The 22,258-nt window shown below is 43.0% G+C and overlaps 1 protein-coding gene across 8 annotated transcripts in view; it reads right to left on the bottom strand.

Moving 5' to 3' along the window:
* The window catches only part of DGKD (diacylglycerol kinase delta), a 62,122-nt gene that overhangs the window by 461 nt on the left and 39,403 nt on the right, over window positions 1-22,258 (bottom strand). For 6 of the 8 annotated variants that reach the window (XM_061354545.1, XM_061354544.1, XM_061354543.1 and 3 more), the window contains 19 exons: window positions 21,519-21,603; window positions 20,889-20,983; window positions 20,690-20,789; window positions 20,270-20,543; window positions 18,269-18,430; window positions 17,353-17,481; window positions 16,226-16,322; window positions 15,203-15,313; window positions 14,348-14,444; window positions 13,495-13,602; window positions 12,780-12,893; window positions 12,244-12,378; window positions 10,033-10,184; window positions 9,137-9,248; window positions 8,881-8,973; window positions 8,408-8,527; window positions 7,967-8,084; window positions 6,618-6,748; window positions 1,215-5,505 (listed from right to left, as the gene is read on the bottom strand). In XM_061354545.1, coding sequence (XP_061210529.1) covers window positions 5,416-5,505; window positions 6,618-6,748; window positions 7,967-8,084; window positions 8,408-8,527; window positions 8,881-8,973; window positions 9,137-9,248; window positions 10,033-10,184; window positions 12,244-12,378; window positions 12,780-12,893; window positions 13,495-13,602; window positions 14,348-14,444; window positions 15,203-15,313; window positions 16,226-16,322; window positions 17,353-17,481; window positions 18,269-18,430; window positions 20,270-20,543; window positions 20,690-20,789; window positions 20,889-20,983; window positions 21,519-21,603 — 2,323 coding nt within the window. In that variant the 3' untranslated portion in view covers window positions 1,215-5,415. Of the gene's footprint in view, window positions 1-1,214; window positions 5,506-6,617; window positions 6,749-7,966; window positions 8,085-8,407; window positions 8,528-8,880; window positions 8,974-9,136; window positions 9,249-10,032; window positions 10,185-12,243; window positions 12,379-12,779; window positions 12,894-13,494; window positions 13,603-14,347; window positions 14,445-15,202; window positions 15,314-16,225; window positions 16,323-17,352; window positions 17,482-18,268; window positions 18,431-20,269; window positions 20,544-20,689; window positions 20,790-20,888; window positions 20,984-21,518; window positions 21,604-22,258 lie in introns of those variants that run through there. The other 2 variants (XR_009725592.1, XM_061354541.1) reach the window with 2 other exon arrangements.

Genomic DNA, 22,258 nt, shown 5'->3' with positions numbered 1-22,258 from the left:
CAAGATGCATCAAGTAGTTACCAATCAAACCAAGAGGATGGCAGCCCTGAGCAGTTGTTTGGACATCCCAGTAATGATACACTGAGTGCACTGAGTAGGGCCAAGAGTTTCTTGTTATTGGTTTCTGCCACATAAATAGGTAAAAGACCAAAATGAATCACTGATATCAGACGAGTAAGTGTATCTTCTGTGTCTCTGCTGCTGCTTTCTTTGCATGTTTTCTGTAGTAATACTTAATGCAGAGCCTAACACTCAAGTCTGGTGTGTGTGTGTGAGCAAATGCAATAACTTTCTTTTTCTCTTTATTACTTCTCTAGGTAACTTAACATTTTAAAGATCAATTTTAGCATTTTCATTCTGCAACGGTATGTAACATTACTACAGTTTCTTATGTTCCTGTCATATAAACTGTTCTCTCCACACTTTAGTTTAACTATAAAATACAAAGGTTTTTTTCACATAGAAAATATTCACAACCATTACAAGTTACTTTCCATTTACTTTGCAACAGTACTATGTAACTCTTACAAGCACCTTCATGTTTTAAATTAAAATGCCTGAAGTTTCTTGTCAGCAACTTATAAACACATCAGTCTGTACAGATGGAAGAGAGAGCTCATCACAAACTAACCCATGAACTGCTCACCCAAACATCTCTGAATCTTTTAGTTTCAAATTTACAGGTGTAATTTTAGTCAATTTCTACATTTCACGAGAAAATTATTTTCTCCCACATTCTGGTAAATGCACTTTCGCTTATTCCAGTTACCATACATATTGCCTGCAAAAAACTGAATCACGGGAGCTCAAGTGCAGCAGAGCAATGACTGCTCCCCTCTCATCATGGAACTGCACCACCCTGACCAGAAGACATGGTTCCACCATATCACCTCATGAGAAGTCTGCAAGCACATGGAGGTAACTAACAAACACCCTGCTGGGTTTCTGAGACTATCTCCCCATCTACCTGTTGGTTTCCAGACAGCAGAGCTATGATCAGGATGAGCAGCAGTAGAACCACTATGTTTAAAACTTCTCTTCTTTTGATGCCTGCAGATACATACATAGTAAAAATAAACTACATGATGTCTTCTACTCTGTGCCAATTAAAGCAATGCAAAGAAAGGTTACAAAATGTACAACAATCACAATTACCATTTCACTCCTCTCTAAGGAACAGCTCTAAACTTCTGATGCAACTCAGGATAAAGCCATTTTATCACAGAACAGTTTTTTATTAGCTGGTTTTCACCAGATGGGCATTGCAGCCCTCTCACACAATGAAATCAGTAACAGAATCTTTACTGGAAGCTCAGAAATGTGTTTACTTAATATACAAGAAAAACTTATTTACAACAATCAACAGTAAACTATGTACAAAAAAATACAAGAGACATTTCCATGGTAATCACTGTATAAATTAACACAATAAATAGGAGGGAATCAGGTCCCATTCTTAAGGCACAAAACCTTCTTCCCAAGACTGTACAGGGATTCACTTGCTTCCCTATGCTTTTGACAGGATCACAGGAATAGCGGGGAGACCCCTGAGGAACAATGGTTGATAGACGGTGATATAGACATGCAGTCACTGCTGACAGTTGTAGAAAAACACCATTTTTCATCCTTTCCTTTTTACAGTACACACATCTTAAGATACAAAATGTTTTGTGTAAACAGTCTTTTTTCTTTTTTTAATCACATAGATAGTATGCACAGTTTTAAATAATACTAAAACAATGAACAAAGCTGTCCACATGATTTGAAACATTCCCGGGACTGGCACTGAAGGCCTCAGCAGAGATGGAAGCTCCTGGGTGCTTGTGTGGCTCCAGCCAGGCCAGCACCTCAGGGCCAAACAGCACAGCTCCCCTCCGCTGCAAAGAGCTGGCTCCTGTGTGCTCTCACCATTAAGATCCCACAAGCAAAACCAGAGACTGCATTAGGGCCAACAGCCCTCCCAAAGACAGCCCAGAGCAGGACACTGCTGACAGCTGCTTCACAGGCCAGACCTTCCTTGAGTCTCCATAGCATGCAATCCCATTTAACCGAAACATCACAACACAGGGTATGTTATTGCCCAGAATCTGCCACTAAAGTTACATATACAGGGCAGTGCCAGAATGTGAGATAATGTACTAAAACCTCTTTCCTAGTAAAAGAAACTGTATGCCCAGCTCACCTCCAGACACTGCCCCAGTATCACTGCCAAGGGTGAAGGATAATAAACAGAAGGTGCCACATGGCTTTCACATGAGGAGCAGTTTTCAAGATACTAAACATACGTGTGACATGTCCACTTCTAGCTTCCCCTCAAACTGGTGTTTTACCCGAGACTGCAGGAGAGTCTCCTTTTTGGCAAAGCAGCAGATTTTTTACTGCCCTATTTCTTTTCTGAGTTTCTCTCCCACAGGAAATTACCAGTTGCCACAAGAGGAACTTGGAATAATGTAGCCAGTAGTTCAGCCTAGTTTCCTACTTTGCAGATAGCTCTCACTGACGTTTGAGACAAACTCTCCTGATCTAACCACAAAAACTGCAGCAGGAATCTTTATTACTCCAAGACACAGAGCTATGACCCTTTTGTTTGTTATAAATCTTAATAAATATGCAAAGGCACCCAGGTTAAATGCAAACCCCACTTTCTAGATTTTAAAAGAAGGCAGAACTCCCTCCCCACCTCTGGTAAGCAACAGACAGGAATATACTGGCTATGAACCCTTTGAAAAAATGTGTGTGTACACAAATAAGATCTGAACCTATAAACACAACAGATCATAAAAAGTAAAAGAAATTAAGATTGGCCTATGCAGGCAGCATCACCACTCACAGCAGGTGGCAAATGGCCATCAGGCCTCAACAGATACAACATGAATCAAGGAACATGACTGAATATAAAACCTCTTTGGATTCCCCTATTACTTTGAGCAGAGGAGCTGCTTCTACCAAGGCAAGAATTTAATCCCCTGGGAATTATGCGAGGCAAGCACATACTGCTTATGCATCTTTAACCATGAGGTTGCCTGGAGAAAGTTGACAGTAAGAACAGCTCCTTTACCACAGAGAGGAACACACAGAGATCTCACCTCTTCTCCAGAGCTATCACCTGCCCTGTGCTCCCTGCTGCGCTCTCCTGGGCAGGCACACAAATGTCCTAACCATGCATGCTCCTGAGGTCAGGCAACAGGGTGCACCTTACTGTCACCGGGTCTCCTTAGTGTAGGTTCCTCCTCATTCTCATGCAGACTCTGTGCCTTAACAAGCAAGTGGGCAACTACAGTAATTCTAGAACTCTTACTTATCTGATACCTCAGGAATTCAGCGGAGTGAGGGGGCCTGTACTGATAAAGACAAAGTATGGCTATTAAGGCAGTTGCCAATGTACAGATAGGAGAAATAAATTCAGGGGAGAGCTGAACACATTTCTTGATTAGTCCCCACAGCATTTATAGCAGAAATTTTGCTAGCTAGATCAAGCACGTTTAGTCTTCCTGTTAAGTTCTCATGAGCAAACCCTGACACCCACTAGGCTGAGAGGAGACATGGATGAATGACAACTAGTTAAAAAAAAACCAGAGACAGAATAGTCCGTGGTGAAATCTTAAGAACACAATGGAGTTTGCCCAGCATGAAATCAGACCGTAACCTTTTTAAGCTGCCAAGTAACATCACTTGACTGGCTGTTGTTAGACCAGAGAGCTGATATAAGTTAGATAAAATCCTTAAAAATAACAAAGAACAACGATGTCCTCAAGCAATTACCTTTTATGCCACTGCATATGTGGCTATTTTTCTGTCTGCAGCTTTAGTCAAGACAGGTCCCACTGTGTAATAATAAAAAAAATAAATACATACAAAATGACGAAGTAATTAAAAATTTCTGCTGTCTCTCTAGCTATAGAGCACTGGATGTCCCAAAATTCCCTTTGCAGTGATAAACATGGCAATATAACTATGCATGCTGGTCGTCAGGCTTTAACAGTCATTCAGCTGGGGTCAGGCAGTTCAGTGGAAATTTGAAGAGCATCTAGGAACTCTGATTCAGAGGCACTAATTTTTCCATGCTCCACTGCTGGTGGTACCAAAGCTGACTTACCAACATACTGCCATTTTCATTGTGATGCTCATCTGCTCAATAACAATCCTCCTCTCAGCGCTCTTACAGGAGCTCTGATGTTTGATAGCACACAGTATCTCCCTCAGGGGTATAACCCAGGAAGACTGTGCCACCCTTAACTTTTGGTATCCATCTTGGAGTGAAGAAGCAAGGCAGCAAGACAGAGAAGCAAGGTGGGAAAGCCACTAAAAGGAAGATAGGTGAAAAGGTGCAGGTACTAAAGAGAAATCATATCAGGGTGGTTTTTTTTTTGTGACAGAAATAGTCTTCTGTACTACAAGCTGAAGTAAAGAAACAGCTCTGCTGTTTATGGCCATGAGGGTAGCACTAAATGGGCAGGAAGATGCTCCTGGACATTGCCAGTCATGCTGCTCCCTCCACTAAGAGAAATTGTTCTATATCTCACTCCATTACACTACACTTCTCCACAGCCCGAGCAGTTAGTTAGCATTCCTCTCCCTTTCATGTGGTCTCCTGAAGATGAATTCAGATGGTGGGATGTCACAGCTGATCTCCTGTAATCTTCTGGCTCTCTGCAATTTTATCTTTTCTTACTGCCAGGAATTGTTCACAAACAATTGTTTGTGATGCCTGAAAACCTAAAGGTTGTACCATTGCCACTGGCTGGAAGAGGAGAGCCAGGTCCAGCGGAAGACTCCTCAAGGTGGTGCAAACTGCTGTTTGAACCACATGCATTGTTTGTTGCAAGGCATAAGTGAGTGAGATTCACTGGGTATTCATCAGCAAGAGGTCTGTACTGGCTTTGAATTTCTGATGCAAATCGCATGCAACTACAGACGCATTAAAAAGGGAATAGTAAGATGCAAGGACAAGCTTTGTCCCACATAAATGCTTTACCCATACAGGTTCGACAGATGAGGGGAGAAGTTTTGGGTCTGAAAAGACTGTCAGATGCTCCTGAACTAAGACTGGCCAATATATCTTTTGCCCTGAATAATTCTACTGTGATGAAGTTATCCAGTAAAGGTAGCTGTGTTGCAATTCTCAGGAGTCCTGCACTGTCACTGGAACCAGAACTTCCCATGTTGGACAACACGGTTCTTCAAACAGCAAGTGAATTCTTTTCTGGGAGGCTCTGCATGGCTGCAGATAATTTGCCTCTTGACTGGATACAGCCGTACCCCACAGGAAAAAAGGTAGCACCATGCTTGGTTGATATGAGCCCTGAACAGCTACAATTTGGCTGTTCAGTAGAGACAGTTGTGAGCACATCTGCTCTGTGAGGTGACTGCTGTGCAGTTAGGGGGAATGGTAGACACAAGCTGTGAAAACAGAGGTTAAACCTCGCTGGCAGGAATACTCCGGCTCAGCTCCTTGATCCCATGCAGTATCCTCTTCATGTGACCTACTTTGGTCACACCCAGGTCCTGGAAGAAAAGAGAAAACCTTACCTTAGGTTAACGGTAGGGGGGAAGTTGCAGGTGGCCAAGCAATGGTTACAAACCTAGTCAGGCAGTTATAGAGAGGGGGAAAGCAACCAGAAATATTACAAACCTGATGGTTATAAATGGAACCTCAAACCATGTGTCAAGAACTATCAGAGCATGACAGGATAATGAACAGAGAACAGGCACAGAGCAACAGAGAAGCAACTGCAGAAATGCAAATTGCTTTGACTGTTAAGACCAAAGCAAGAGAACAGAAAAGAGCATACAGATTCTCAAGGGCCTAAGCTAGGAGCCAAACATGCAGGAAGAACCAACCAGTCACATCAAATAAACATGTGAACACTTGGGCACCATGCAACAGAACACAGGCTGTAGCTGGCAGAGGAATCAACTACACAGATTTGCTACAGCAAACCTCAGAAGGGGAAGACGGTCAAAATCACAAATGAAGATCCAAGGGGCATTCAGTAAATGCCATGCACTACTTTACAACAAAGCATTTTTCTGCAATATGCAAGTCACCAGATTTGACATTAAGTCTCTTGTACACACAAAGAACAACCACTTTCAATTTTTCTCTGTAGAGAAAGCATCTGCTGGTGCAGAGATGAAAACTTGCACAGTGTGGTTACTGAGCACTGTTTATAACAATTCTCTCCACCTAGCAGCCCCACCAAAAACCACGACCATTTTCCGTTCTCGTCACAAAGAAGTGTAGTGATCTGTTTGTCCAGTCACTACACCACAAGAACCAAATCTTCCCAATCACAACATGTTCTGCAAAGATGGCACAGTAGCAAAGTTGAAATTTTCCAGTCCATCATTAAAATCAGACTCTCAGGAATGCTATCTACAGACTGTCTGCTGCACTGTATTACATCTTCAGGAAGGTGTGATAGGATTTGACATCTTGTCCCTCAAGTAGCTACGTTCCTGCTATTAAAAATCAGCTGATCTGAAATGGTGAGAAAACAAACCGAGGCCGCAATGAACCCGGAATGAACAGCAGGCAGATCACTTCCCAGCACATTCAGCACAGAAGGTCATGCAGATGCAGCTGGCTATTTCTCATGAGCCACTCATGAAAGTACCTTGAGGTCCCTCCGTTCGAGGTGCAGGAGCTCAGAGCCCCGGACGTCATGCCGGATGAAGATATCCTTATACTCACAAAGACTGAGATGCTCAAGCCAGGCCGCAACCTCCTCCGTTCCCCAGAGGTGAACTGTCAGAGATGGAAAAGCAGGAGTGCATTGAGTACCCAGAATCCCAGAAGACAGTGAAAGATGAGGACACCATCAGAACTCAGTACCAGAAAAGGAGGGCAAGCAGTATCACAGCCTCAGACCAAGGGGAGGGCAAAGACTGGTAGCATGACCTACTATATCAAACAAAGGAGGTAGGGCAGAGAAAGGTAAGAGGCATTCTCTTAAGCAGAGGCTCACTGCAGTAAAGCCACAAGAAACGTTGCAGGTTTGTTTTAATGGGATTGGATATGATTTTTAAAGTTTACCATGTTTAAGAAAAGTAAGTTCATTCCTTTGCTTATGGTACAACAGATTCATGAAATATATCATGAAGAATCCAGCACAGATTAGTTTGCTATTACATACAAGCACTTGTGCTCAGAAAACGTAACGGCAACCACTCTCACATGGTTTCAGGGAGAGAGGAAGAGTTTAGACCTCCATTTTCTTGCACAGCCTCTGAATAAGAGAAAAAAGTTCCCAGGTTCTGGGAGCCAATAAATGAGCACCAGCCTGTCAAACAGGAGACTGTACCCAGAACTCTGTGGCAGAGGACAGTACCCATGAGCCCACAGAACAGGTAGTACTTCTGAAGTTTAGAAGGAAGTCTTCATAAGGAGAGTATAAGCCAAAAATCAACTAACCCAATGGGAGAGAAAGTTTTTTTGTTGATTAATAGCCAGTTTTTATCTACTGATCAGTAGGATTAAAGGTGAGAGTGCACCTGTGGTGATGCTGATCCCCAGACAATTAAACATGAAACTTGATTAAAGCCTGAGGATGAATCAATAAGAAAAACATCATTAATTGTATCACAGAGAATTCAGAGAATTAGCAGTGTAAAGACTGGAGTTGTGCGGACTTGGGCCCCGCAGTCATTTTGATATCTCAAATGCCAAAATTCTCAAATTCACTTCACTAAACACCCCTAAAATATCCCTAAAAATATCTGGACATAGGCTGAATTCTTCAGAGGGTACCGCCTGTTTCTGCTCAGGAATATTTGTGTCGTACTGGGGGATTTAGACAGAATGGAGCAATAAGCTGCTTTGCCACACAAGAAAGACAGACTAGACTTTCAAGGAAAGGCAGATTCACATAAAACAGAAGAAGAGCACTTGAGAGGAAACAAAGAACAGTTGGTTGTGTGACCACACTGATGTGGCAGAAACACAGTGAAGAAACAGACTTGGTACCCGGCAATCCCATGCTACTATGAGCCTCCTTATTTTTGTTGTTCTTCTCCTTTTTGAACTTGGTCACCAGCCTGAATTTGCCACTGCGGCTGCGTTTAGAATAATCCAGCATCTGGTTCTGTAAGAACAAAAAGGGAAAATCAGGCAGAGTCATACATAGACTGGAATGGACCAAGTACTGTCAGGCTCAGCTCCCTGACCTTGTAAAAGAGGAAAAAGATTTCTAAACTCATTCTTATCAAGACAGGAAACAGGGAAAGCTGATCCCATGTCAGGCAAGGGAGCTTAGCAGGATATTACTTTCTTTAGCCCTAGGGAGTAAAATTTCCTTGTTAATGATTTTTTCTCACATCAGTCGTATTATTCACGGGAAGTCAAACACTCAAAGCCAACTAGTGAAAAAGAGAACAGCTAGGGAAATATAGCCTTGGTCCTCCTCACCTCTTCATCACAGGGCTCCATAAGCTGCCACAGCCAAGGGATGTCTGCCAGTTTCCTCAGCTGGAGGTCCATGTCCGCCAGAGCTGCCTGGAGCTGCTCCTTCTGTGGAGGATCTAATTGCTGGATCAGAAATGGAAGCAAAGTTAAAAGCCATATGGCGCAACACACAATCAGGCCCTTGCCTTGAAATTCCTAGCTAACAAATCAGCTCCTCCTTTTAAAAGGAAGCGCACAGCGGGCACTCTGCCCAGACATTACCAAGTTAACAATTTTAATCTTTTCTGTGCTCCAAACTCCACACAAGTCAGTTTGACTGCTCATCATGTCTATGTAGCAACACCAACCTAATTCCTGGATGGTAACATTTAAACTGACTTGCTACAAAGACAAAGAAGACCAAGACCAGTTTCTTGCCAAGGCAACAGTAGGAGAGAAAGGGAGAGGCTGCTTTACTTCTGCTTTGTGCTTCTTACCAGCGCCATCTTGCCTGCGAGCAGCAGCTCTGTCTCATTATGCAGGGCTTTGACGTTATTCACCATCTCTACAACAAGGCTGCAATTCAGACCCTGTAGGGAAGCAATTCGTGTACAAATTAAGCTTAGAAACACGGAGGTCTAAGCAGTCAAAAGGAAAATGTCCTAGATAAGAAAGTCCTACTTTTGGTCAATCAGAAAGGAAAATGAGCTATGGGACAAAGACAAAATGCGAGATGCCAGGTGAGTGAAGTACCTCTGAAGACTTGGATTTAGCGTAGACTTTGTCCATAGACTTGGAGCTGGCATTGACAGCATGGGCAAGCTCCTGTTCCATGTCCTGATAGGATTGGGCTATTTCCCGTATGCTAAAGAGAAAATTACAGATTTCATCAGCATATGCTAAAAGCAGAAGTTCTTTTCTGACTGGGTATCTCCTTTGTATACCCATCTGAATGACAAGAGCAGGGAGAAAGAATGGGAGGAGCACAGCCTCTGGCAAACCAGAGCAATTCTCCCAGCTGTAGTGAGCATGCATAGGCAAAGCAAGGCAGATTTCACATGAGCAACTCCAGGTGCGTATTCAGTTCTGCACACAGGTTGGGATCAGTTTGAAAAACGACCCAGATGCTTTAGTATGGCCACAGTGATGTGAAAAACAGCTGCACATATGCGGGTTAACTAAAACTTCTCTGATGTGTCTCTGGGAATTTTCTCTCAGGTGCCCAGATCAAGGAGCTGAATGCCCAACTAAAGGATGAAGAGATCAGCATATAGTGACTTCCTCCACAAGCTTTTGCTGAGCATCAGGGGTTACAAGAACTCAACTTGTCATCTGAGCTCCTAGGGAAGTCTTTGTTTCATTCTTGATAAAAATCATTGATATTCAAATATAATGGGCTCTTTCACAATTAAAGGATTCCTGCTGGCTCACAAAAGTAACTTTTATTTTTTGTCCAGAATGGCCAAAGGAAATGTATTCAGCTTCAGTCCTTGTGCAGGTGGTACAGTGCACAATGAATGATGCTACGCCCAGTGACATGGACCAGCACTACAGAAGAGTGAACAGAAATATCTCCAGGAGAAGGGACTAGGAAAGAACTTCAGGCACCAAAGGAGGGCTTTGTTCACTAAAAGCAAATTGAGTCCCACCTGTGGATCAGAGCACCTGCAGCTTGACCAAACTGGTTAATCTGGGTGGATTCTTCTTCGGACATGATCTCTGGTTGCAGAGAGAAAGAGGAGGGTCGGGACAACTCACACTTCTGTTTGTCCTCCCAGGACTTCAGGGTACTCTCAAATGCCTAAAACCACAGCAAGCAAACTATAAGATACCTTGTAAACATCCTATAAAAAACTATAGCTGTGCCTATGCCAGTAAAACATGTAGATCTGGGTACAGACACTTCTCATTGCAGGACTCAGTTATTCAGCTACTTATAACTTTGCTAACTAGCTGTCTGGGCTGAAGCTTTCCATGCCACATGCTTGCCTTGGCTCAACTTTTCCTTAAGGCCAGTTTTTAGTCAAAATTGCAGGCCAATTCTAAGGGCCAGACCATCAAAACCCACCAATTCCCCACTGGTGGCAGCCTTTTCCTTGAGTAGCTGTATCACCTCTACACTTCAGTATTACTGTGACATCTCAGAGCTGGAAATTAAGTATGTGCAAGGCTCCTCTTTATCTAGAAGTAAATTGAGCCTCCCTGGTGGGAGAAGCAGCTCAAATCAGAACTAGGACCTGTCTCATATCCTTACTGATATTCCTGCTGGAATATGCATATATATATATATATATATATTTACATATGCAATGGTGATCTCAAGGATGGCAGGAAAAATAAAGATAAGCCCACAATCAAGCCAAAAACTGAATGTTGCTCTGCAGTACTGGAACCTCTTCCTCAGCAGCAACTCCATGCTTGCAAAACCAGGTTTGCAAGCAATGAGGAGTGGGATGGCACAATCATAGCCATGTCTTCAGATGGCCTAACACACAGCACACTCACTACAGGACTTGTGTGTCCTCTCTACCTCTTTGTGTTTCACTCCACCTCTCTCATCATACCCACATGTAGTTTGACTTTCCTTTTCTCCCTCCCACCTTTCCTGTAGGAATTCTGTCTCCGCTCTGTGCTATCTCCTTTGGTCACTCCCCCTCCAAGTCTCCATGTGACACTGCAGAAGCTTTCTCCAGGAAAGACTGTGTGCACTATTCCTGTCTCATCCTCTCCCACAGCATTAGCATCAAGCGGTGACAGGACAAGGAGCAATGGTTTTAAACTAACAGAGGGTAGATTCATGCTAGATATAAGGAAGGCATTTTTTACGATGAGGGTGGTGAAACACTGGAAGAGGTTACCCAGAGATGTAGATGCCTCAAACCTGGAAACATTCAAGGTCAGGTTGGACAGGGCTCTGAGCAGGACTTCCCTGCTTATGGCAGGAAGGTTGGGCTTACTGACATTTAAAGGTCCCTCCCAACCCAAAACATTCTGTGATTCTATGATCAAAATGTCCTTTTCCAGCTCAAAGGGGTTTGGGTATTGCCCTGACCTACCATAATAGGGGCTCTGTATGCCCACCTTTGCTTTCTTTTCATACCATCATGCTTGTAACTTCCTGCCCGGCAATGTGCCTCAGGCCTGTATCAGACTGCTTTCCTTTTTTTCTCATCATTGTTCTTTCTTTTCATGTTAGGCAGCAGGTGAGTCCTTTGTAGAGGACTTTGATTTGTTCGGGAAGCTGGGTAAAGAGGTGTTACACTGGGAATTATCAACAGCTGCTATCAAACTGTTCGTATACAGAGGTGCGAGGAACTATAAAGCCTGTGACACAGCAAGGCCTTTATCCTTTCCTTTAGCTTTACACCATTCAGGAATACAGTAAATCAACTTGGACACTTCCTTATGTGCTGGTATTCATCATATATATTTGAAAATTATGACATGAAACAGACATGCTGCTGAACAAGACATAAGGCAGTGCTTTACTTGGTCAAGGAGCTATAAAGCCACATGTTGAACAATAATGAGAAATTAAAACAATGAGCAGTTTTCTCTAGACAATCCATGATACTCAGTGAGGCAGGCATCCTGTGGAAAAAACAGCATGCAGGCGTGTTAAGAAACGCTGTCCCAAGGTACCTAGACAAAGAAGCAAAATAAGCTTGCATAAACAACCTAACTTCTGTGATTTCCCAAGTGGAGAATGCAAGTTTAACCATGTTCTTTCAAAAAAAAACGTTATGGGATGTAGCAAAATATACTTCTTAGATTCACAGAGATAAGCTCATCATGCTCCCTGAGAGTATGTGCCATCGAAACGTGTCTATACTACGAAGTATATGCAAAGCTGCTCTTACCCTGTCTCGGGTGAGGGTTTGTGCCCTGTTCTTATGAACAATCCAAATGTAACCTGGAGGCTGGATCCAGGCTTCTCCATCTACTTGCACAGGAACTCCCTCTTCTCCAAGGATTGCTATCTTCACCGTCCGACACTGCAAATGATTGAATCAGAGAAGCTCTAAAATGTTGGGTTTATGAAAGCATGAGACATTCTCTTTCTTTCCAAAGCACTTCCCCAGGTACTGTATCTTTTGTGCTACTAGAGGCACATGTGCCTGAGTGGCAGGGCATGCCTTGCCCTTGTGCAGGAGGGACTATTTGCTGTGTGTTTGGACTAATCCATACTTGAGTTGCAGGTCTAACTCCTACCAAATGAGTGTTAGCAAACAATTATGTGCCCAAATTGCCTCTGAACATGCTCATTTTCAGCCCTGGTAGATGCTTTTTCCATGGACCAGAGAGAGCACAAAGGAGGGCTTTACTGACTGAAACTGGCAAAAATATCACAAAATGGATTATGGGAGAGACAAGAGCTCACTAAAGCAATTGATACCTGTGCAATTCGATGATGCTGTAGGTTTATCACCCGTGACACTGCCATTTGCATGCTACCAAACACTGCTACCACCTCCAAAATCTTGTCATCAAAGGAGGGGGCTGTAAACGTCTACCCAGATAAAAGAGAGAGAGAATTCAGTTGATATACAGCTCTGCTGGAGACCTTTACCCCCTTTTTGTGCAGATCTGAGGGTTAGCTTTCAATCATACTATTTAATCTGTATAAAATTAACATCTGAGGCTAGCGAGTAAAGATCTGCAGTGAGAGAAACAGAAGCCCCAATACTGCCACTAGGCTTCCAGTGACAGCTAAAGTATAATTCAAAACAAAGGCTGTAGGCCACAAAGCAATCATTATTCTTATGATATTAGGCATTTTTTCATCTCAAATATACAATGTTTCTGACTGGATCTAACTCCATTTCCCTTCAAGGGACTTTACCACTCAGGCAGTCTGAGGACAAGGTGAATCTAAAGGACCTCCTGGAAGTCCAAATGGTCTGGTTTTGTTCATTTGTTTTCTGAGTCATTATAGCCTGTTGGGTGTGAAGCTGCAGAAGACTGGATTTCAGTATCTTACTCATTTCACATAGAAAGTACGCGCACACAGGCCCCTTGCCCACTTCTTCCAAGCACTACTCTCAGGGGCTGTCCCTTCAAAAGCAACAGTAAGTAGAAACATTTCCCGTACTGCCTTAGATAACACTCACGTCATCTTCCTTGGTTCCCCCCCAGAAGTTGGTGCCTCCTGCATAGCTGGGAATGTTCAGTACAGCAATTCCCTGGAGACTGGGCAAAGGGATTGGCCTCCCATCGCACTGCACAGAAAAGAAGGCAACATTACTCTCAGCACAGCAGGACAGAGCCCCTCCTGCCAGAGCACATGCTCCAAGAACCTGCACAGCGTAGTAATAAATTACTCCAATTTTCTCCAGCTTACTCTTGCTTTAGCAGGGTAGAATGTATCCACTCATGTCTCAAGAACCACATCTCTTTCAGCAGATATGGATTTTAGAGAGATGCTGTTGCTTCTTTTCCCCAAACAGGAATAGGGCACGTATGAGACGCCTGGCAAAGCCTCTTGGTTTATTCCTCAAGAAAGGGGAATAAAAGTCCTGAAACACCTATGCAGTCTGCTGTGATGAGGGTCTCTTCCACAAGCTACTTGTTTATGCTGTACATGGCCTATACAAGAATACTTCTTTTCTAGTTTGTTGCACATTATAGAGTAGATACATTCAGAGCTTTACACTGCACCTACTATCTAAAATGATGTATTCACATGAGATACCACATAAAACAATCTTACCTATGCTGAATACCGAGTGGGGACAGCTAATACTTTCCAGCAGAATGACACTTTATGGGCTGAGAATACAAGTTACCTTGCAGAATCAGAAGAAGCCACTTTTAGCTAGCTCAGGGAGAGATACAGCAAGTACATTGTATCAGGCAGGCAAGGAAGAAATACCCTAATGTCAGCAAATAGAATCACTACACCAAAGTCCAGGTGTGTGAAGGGCATCCGAGTTTTAGGAACAGAAGAGAATGCCAATTCCTCACCTCCAGCAAGACTTTCTGCTCCAGGTTTTTATACGTTCTGTGTAGCAGCTCCTTGGTCCCCAGTACTCCGTACCACATCATATTTTTAGTACGACTTCTAAGGGGCCAAATCAAAAGAGGAAAAGTTAGCATAGGCATTTACCTTTTCACTTAGAAGGAAAAATAAAACACAAAGAAATGCTATTTCCTACATCCTAAAACACAAAGGTGTTTTGCTTCCAAAAGGGTCAAGCACTCAACATGGTCACTGCTTGTGCTAGGAAACTAATCCCCTTTAAATTAATGACAGATAGGAACTGAGGATAACTGAGTAGCACACGCTACCAGAAAGATACACAGGTTCCCTTGGTACAGAACCTGTTAATTATCTCATATACCAGGACATCAAAAGCATTTTACTGTACCAGCTCAAGTACAGCAAATGTATCAATCACACATAAAGCATTCCAGGTATTCAAAAAGCCAAAACCTGACGTTTATATTAAGTTAGGATCAAGCCAAAATCAGCCTCCACAGCAGCTAGAGCTGAGATGTGCTTCTTTCACAGCTAAACAGCAAGCCCAGTAGTAAAATCTGTGAGATCATGAACAGGACCAATGCACTATATCCACACCAATGTAGCTACTCAAGGATCTTATACTAGCCACAACAGCATAATGGATCAGTAATAAATCAGTAACTTATCTCCTCCCTCATGATTTTACGCCTTAAAGGAGGATTACGCAGACAAGAATGACAATATAGCTAAGCAGTTGTACACTGAGCACACTTGTACACAATCTGCTTCAAAACTGCACATAAAGTTGTTTCAGTCACTTTTGGCAGTGCCCAAAGGTCAGCCAAAGCCAAACCCACCTGCATTTCTCTGGGTGTTCATCACGTTTGTTGTTGAAGTCCAAAGAAATCTTTGCATCCAGACCAATTCCAAAATAATTATTCATGACACACTTCTCTGTGTAACATTCACTGCAAAACAAAAGAACAAAAGCTCCCATTTGTAAGTCTACGTACCATTTGGTATACAGCTCACACGCCTCCTTTAGCTACCTCATAATTCTTTTGCATGAAAAGGTAAAGAAGAACACTGTAAGCCAACATGCTCTGATAAGCACTGCTGGGAAATGCCTGAAACCCACAAGGAACACCATAGAAGTAGCTACTGATGAGCAGACGTTCCTGGCCTGCAGCCTCTGTCTGTAAGACTCCAAGCAAGGATTTGCATAGGAATTCTCCCCTTGCCACAGAAACTCAGAAGCCTACACTTCATTTACAAAGAGGTAGTCACTGCGTTGTGCAAAAGGTGTCATGAAACATTAGCAATGCTAATTGCGCCTATATACACACACACTTATATATTAGGTGTTACCTACAGAAAGCCTGACAAATGAGCTCAAATGTGTCAGCCATTCATCTCAGGGGCATTGAACCCCATGTAAAAAAAATGTAAAAGTCACTGTATCACAGGAGTTTTACTGGTAAACAGTTTAGCAGAAAGAGCCTGAGAAAGTCTTCACATGGTATTTCCCACCTGCCTCCCCTGTAACTGCCTGCTCATAACCTTACTTGGACCTTCATGCTGTAAGGGTAGTGATTTCCCCACAGGTTCCTGTTTACTAACTAGAAGACAGACTCATCTCTGAGTCTAGGGAGAAGGGTGATCTAGATCTCTTTCTCACCTACACCCTAAAAATGCACAACATATAGCCACATGTATATAACTGCATGTACTGACCCTCACAGGCACTCAGCATATGAATTCATTCACATAACTCTGAGCTGCTGCAGCCCATTATTTAGCTCTATAAACAAATCTGCTGCTCTGCTGAGGTCCATTTAGAAATACCCACTCTTCCCCTTCAGCCTCCTGGCCACACTCACAGGTTTTCAGGCTCAGAGTTAAAGGGATCAGCATGGATCAACAACCGGCTGATGACAGAGCTCCCAGGCAAAGAACCAGACATACCAGCACGGATATCTGTAGGAATATTGACCACAGGAAAGAGCATGATTAATAATAAGCAGAAAACAGGTAACTTCAATCTCAAAGACAAGACAACAGAGCAGAACATATTAAATCTTGTTGTTCACTGTGGAAAGCAAATAGCAATAGCGCTTTCTTCCACTACAGAAGGCTTAGCCCTCTCAACAGGGAGAAGGGTTTCTCAGGCCACCTGCAGGGGTTTTGATTGACATGATATTTCCTGTGTAACCTTATCTAGGTGTTCCTGCTCCGGCAGGGGGATTGGACTAGATGATCTTTTGAGGTCCCTTCCAATCTCTAACATACTGTGATACTGTGATATCACCTAAGGTCAGCAGCAGAGCTGTAACAGACACATGGAAATGGGAAATAGGAGTGTATTCACTGCATCAGCCTTTTGTTCCAGGCTAACACATGCAACATCCTTGCTTCAATGAGGAAAGACAGAGTAGGACTCAAGTTATTCTCCAAGTTGCTCAATAATTACTGCCTCCTGTTTCTTAAGTGATTAGATGGCAACACAGAAACAGTAGATTTGTTAAAGAGAAAGGAAACAACCTTCCCCCAAAAGAAACAATTTGAACAAGTAATATGGAGGAAGAAGCAGAAGGACAGTACCAGTGATGGGGAGAAGCTGCTAAACAAGATGTGGGAGGTTTGAATGATGCTGGGTCTGTGCACCTCCAGTGACTTCAGCCTTCACATGAAGGGACTGCTCCTCTCAGTCTGTGGCTGCCACTCTTCAGATACCTCTCAGCAGCATTGTACCAGTATTCTCAAGCTTACTTTGAGCTCAGTACCTCCTTGTAATTGGCATCTAAATTCTGCCACTGCACATCTGTGTCTAGGTCTCAGCTGCAAACTGGAAAGTTATCCAGCAATGAATTTCTCTTTAATCTGACCGTGCACAAAAGGACATCAGGCAGGTCAATTTTATGCTTTCATGTGGAGACTGCAGCCTGTGCTGCTGTCACCCATACCCCAGTTGGCTGCCTCAGTGGGAAGTGGTGGGTGTTACACTTACTTGGGTAGAGAATTTTTGTGTTGAGCATTGGCAAGTTGTCTCGGTTTCCTGTCTGGGGAGGAAGAGATGCAGAGCTGCCCAGTGACAAACTTCCTTTGTTTATTAGTCTTTCACAAGGAGACTTGGATGCTGTAAAACACAACACAAACATGGCTATAGACAAACATAACACTGTGATTCAGACCAGCATATAGCAGCACAGCCCAAGCAGCAAGGCTGGGTTAGGAAGCACACAACAGCAAAACACTGCAGCAGCCACCATAAAACAAAAAGCTGACAGAATCAGTCATTAGGAGACAGAGATGTGGCACATGTGCAGCAAGAAAAGCTCACAGACAAGAGGTACCAAAATGCCACATTCAAATATTAGAAATGGAGATGAGAAAAAGCTGGTGCCAGCAGTACAACAGACAGGGTATTTAGCTTCCAATCAATACTCAGATAAATTCAAAATAAATCTGCAGTGATCAGGGAGTTCTAATAAATTACTCACATAATACAGTTATTAAAGCAAATTGGCTTCTGGTCTCTTGTCATCTGCAAACGATGTCAGAGGCTTACAGGGAAATGTCATCAAGTAAATGACATGAAAAATGCTCAAGACCAATCCTGTCCAAGCACTGAAAGCCAAGAGAACCCAGATTACTGGCTAAGGTGCAAGAACATTTCTGAATCCTAGGCTCCATATGCTAAGTTCACAGACCAGCCATCAGAGATGTAGTGAAAAGTGGGGTGTATTATGCACAGGCTAGAGCCTAGAAATGTGCAAGACCTGTCACCTGAAGGGCAATCATTCAAAAATTAGAGAAAAACAGAACTTGGAAGGTAATACACGTAACAACTCCCTCACTTTTTACAACTAACAGAATCACAATTCACAGGCAAGATCCGCATGGTGGCAGCCCCAGAGCAGTACCTTTCCGCTGGCTCCTCCCTTTGGACACTCCATAGCTGCTGCTGTGGGATGACTGCAAGGAGATCTTATCCTCATTCCTCAGCTCCCTGCCCTCTTCAGAGGCTGAGAGGCTAAGGAGGAAGCCTTCTTGCTCCTGGGTCTGGGCATTCTGCTCATCTACAGCTGTAAGGAGAGAGAAAGTGAGTGCCTCACAGCTCTTTTAGCAAGGAACATCTCCTACAGATGTAAATAACAATAGGATGGAGCTCTAAAAGCCTTGATTCCTTAAAGGAAATAACAGAAATAACAAAAAGCTTTCATATATCATTTGCCTCAACTAAGCTCTGCTCTGGAAAGCTTCTGAAATGGGGCTGGCTTAGCCTCCTGTTTTCTTTGCTGATCTCTTTAGCAGCGAGGTTCTAAATAGAAGTGTCCACCTTTGATGCTACAGGTACTCAGGCTTCCCGAGATGTAAAGTGTCCTACAGGTGATAGGCTTCTATTTACCTGCATTTAAATGTTGCCAGAAGTTCTAAACAGATGGATATCAAATGATTAATGATTTTTCTTTTTGCTTAATCTGTACTGGGGCAATAGGATAAGCCACTTGAAAAGGGTAATTAGACACACATAGTTGGGGGAAGAAAACAGCAGTTGGTAGAAAGCAATACAAAGGAAATAACTGAATTACATACTTTGGAAGGAGAAAAACAGCTTGGAAAAGTTCAACAATTACATTTGAAATGTAACGAGTTTGCCTAAGAATTGGTAAGAATTAAATGCCAGTATGTTGCCTAAAGTTAAGTGCATGCAATTAACACGCTTTCCTCTCCAGCAACCCCTCACCAGGTACAGCCCTGAGCTGATCTGCTAGCTCACTGCCTCTGCAGGAAGACAAGCCTGGCTTCTTTCAGTCTCTTCCCCTCCCTTGTGCTGACTCTGGAGTTCCTCAAAACTATCAACAAGGTAATCCAAGCCCAGCAGAAATAACAACTCTTCTTGCTGGATTAAGCAAATTGGTTGAGCCCTAAAAGAATATCAAATTGGCATAAAGTAAGCAGCAGTAAACTGGGACTGCAGTGACATCAAGACCTCTATTTCATCAGAAGCAAGCTGTCCGCTCTACTTCCATCATCTCATATAACTTCAGGATAGGTTGTATGCAATATTGCAATGTTGGAAATCCAAGCAATATTGCAATTCTGTGTAACTTACTACACAGCTGCTTATAGTGCACATTTAGGTGTGCATGGACGTCACATCTGCAACTTCAATGCTTTTATCTACAGTATAAGCTGTTAAGTACTTCCTTTGGTCTAAGTTAAACCACTGAGTTTATGACTAACATCTGGGAGACTGACGCCTTTCAAAGGAAATGGAACTCTAAGTTATGTATATGAGTGGGCTGGAGAGAGATAAGGGTCAAGATGTGGAGAAAAGGGTCACCTGCCTAGGAAGTTAACACTGGAACAGAACTGATTTGCTTCAAGGTGCAGTATTAAAACGTTTTCCTAGTTACAATGGTAGTTTAAGAAGTTCCTGCCCTTTCCTGCAACTGTACCACTGTACCACTGCGCTGTTTTGCTGAGCTCTAATATAAAAAGATTTCTGAAACAATCCAAGTTAAAATACTTTCTTCCTAAGTATTTTCAGATCTGTTTTAGGGCAAGGCCACACAAACAGTTGTGCTGACACAGTTGTGGTATGGGTGGGGACAGGCAGGAAATGCAAATGAACAGAGTGTGGGAGGGTAGTAACTTCCTAAACCAGCCCAATGGGAGACAAGGTATCTTGAACTCATTTGGCTCATTTACCACTTTTAACACTTGGGCTCTTTTACCAAGCAATGTTTCAAACAGGTGGGCTTAGCAGAGATGATACTGAAATCAAATAGCCAGTCTTTATGAATAGCTTCTGTAGCTCAGGAAACCTGTCTTTAATTAAGAACATTACTATGGAATAAAGTAAATGCATACTTTTCAAGAGCCTGTAACAAGTCACAAGCGGGACTGCTAACAGTTACCTTTTTCTGCATGCTCTATTATCTGACGAATGGCTTTTTTCAAGCTGTTGGCTCTCAACATGAGCTGTTCTCGGGGACGAAATATCTGGGGCCGTGCAGTACATGACGAGCCCACTGATCGGTCGCTTGAAGAATCACAAGCACTGCCTGATCCATCACCATCTTCAGTTTCCTCTGCAATGGTGGGAGGTGGGTTTGGCAGAGATGAAGATGCTTGAGATTCATCATTCAATGTCTTCAGCAATGAGTCGAGCTTCTCCTTCAAGACAGAGCACTACGAGGAGAACAACAACATTTGTGTATAACTAACAGTAGACTGGGTAGCTCATTCTTTTAGTGCTTGCTGAACTGCTGCTGTCCTGGTTCTCTGAAAACACCAGTTTTCCACTTCAGAAGTAGAAACAATTTTTCCAAGCTTACCTTCCTGGCCATGACCTCTGATTCCTCTGAGCTCTCTGTTGCCTTCTCATAGGCTTTCCCTACTCGAGCCACAAAATCCTTCACTGTCTCACAAAGCACCCTAGACAAAGAAGGTAGTGAAAAGAAAGTCACACAAGGATTGTCTGAGGATTTTCAGAGTGCAACTTTCACTTAGAGCAGCTGTCCTCTAAGTACTCACTTGGCTGAGGAGATGACCACTGAGTGTTGGTCAGACGTCAAAATTTTGGACAAATGAGCAGCCACAGAATCTTCATAGAAGAGAATCTTCTGCACCTGGTGACAGGCAGAAAAAAGCCACCCAACATTACAACATATGCTGTGTAACCCTGGCTCCCCAGAGAGTACCCATCCTTCTACAGGTTCTTTTGCTCTGGAGAAGTTCTGTTATTCAGGTCTCAGTCCTGAATCTGATGAAGAAACTAATTTTGAACCTAGAAATCATCAGCAGCACAGTTCTTAAAGTCTCTGATCAACTGTGAATCTAAAACTATTTTTTATGACTGCTACGCAGCTTTCCAGAATTTCAACAACTTCATGTCACGACAGCAAATAAAAGTCAATTGTTTCCTCTCTGCCCTCTTCTAAAGCATCTTCTTCTCATCCCTCATTAGAGTTGTTGACTCTAGTGACCCAGCTTCCATCCTTCTCCATAATATTTCATTAACTTAAAGCTCCCAGGTCTTTGTAGTTCCTGCTACATCCAAGTCATGGCTCAGGCCTGCTCCATTTGAGCTCAACATTGCCTCCTATCTTGTCTGTTCTGAGGCTGTTGCTCACAGTCCGCTGCCCTCTGCATCTCGTGACATACCTCAGAATCTTCACTGAAATCTTCAGTAACTGTAGAAGTGGAGGCCTGGCGGGGGAGTTTGGTTTCATAAACCATGATGCTCCACCTGTTGAAAAGGAGGCATCATACTTGTCAGTACAAGGCAGATGATTTCCTCCTTTATCCAAAGCACATAACAGGTTAGAACTGCAAAGCAGAACAAACTGCACTTTGGCTAGGGCACGACTGATGTAAGGAAGCCACAGGGGTGCAATGGCACTGCAGAGAGGCTGAACTGGGGGAAGAGTGAAGGATAACACTATGAACAAGTCTCCTACAGCACAAGGAACTTTTCTATACTTCCTCCCTCTCTCACAGAAATATGGGCATTACAACATAATAGATGCCAAGATGCAACTCTAATGACAAGAAGCATTTTTAAATGTAGAATCATACATAAGCGATATTAATACTAGGGGTAAATATGTCAGTTACTGCATCCAGCTTTCATCTCTAGGCCAAACTCAAGATAAATTGGTTCAAATTTATCACAAAAATATAGCTTAAAGAAAATAAACCATGACTGTAAGGCTAACAGAATCAACTGATGAGAACTCTGGAACTCAAAAGAGGACACTGGACATCAGACAACTTTACTCATTACTGTTCTGCAGCACTGACACAGAAAACCTGAGTACCTCTTATTGCTAGAGGGGGACAGAGAAGAAGAAATGTTAACTGGTATTAATATGAAGTCCAGCAGGTGGGCAAAATCAAGAACT

The sequence above is a fragment of the Neopsephotus bourkii genome, unplaced genomic scaffold (genome assembly GCF_033783945.1).
Source record: "Neopsephotus bourkii isolate Nb327-2 ecotype Australia unplaced genomic scaffold, CSIRO-AGI_Nbou_v1 NB_739, whole genome shotgun sequence".
Taxonomy (NCBI): Eukaryota; Metazoa; Chordata; class Aves; order Psittaciformes; family Psittacidae; genus Neopsephotus; species Neopsephotus bourkii.
The sequence above is the reverse complement of the archived record's forward strand: the minus strand, read 5'-3'. Positions and strand labels throughout refer to the sequence as shown.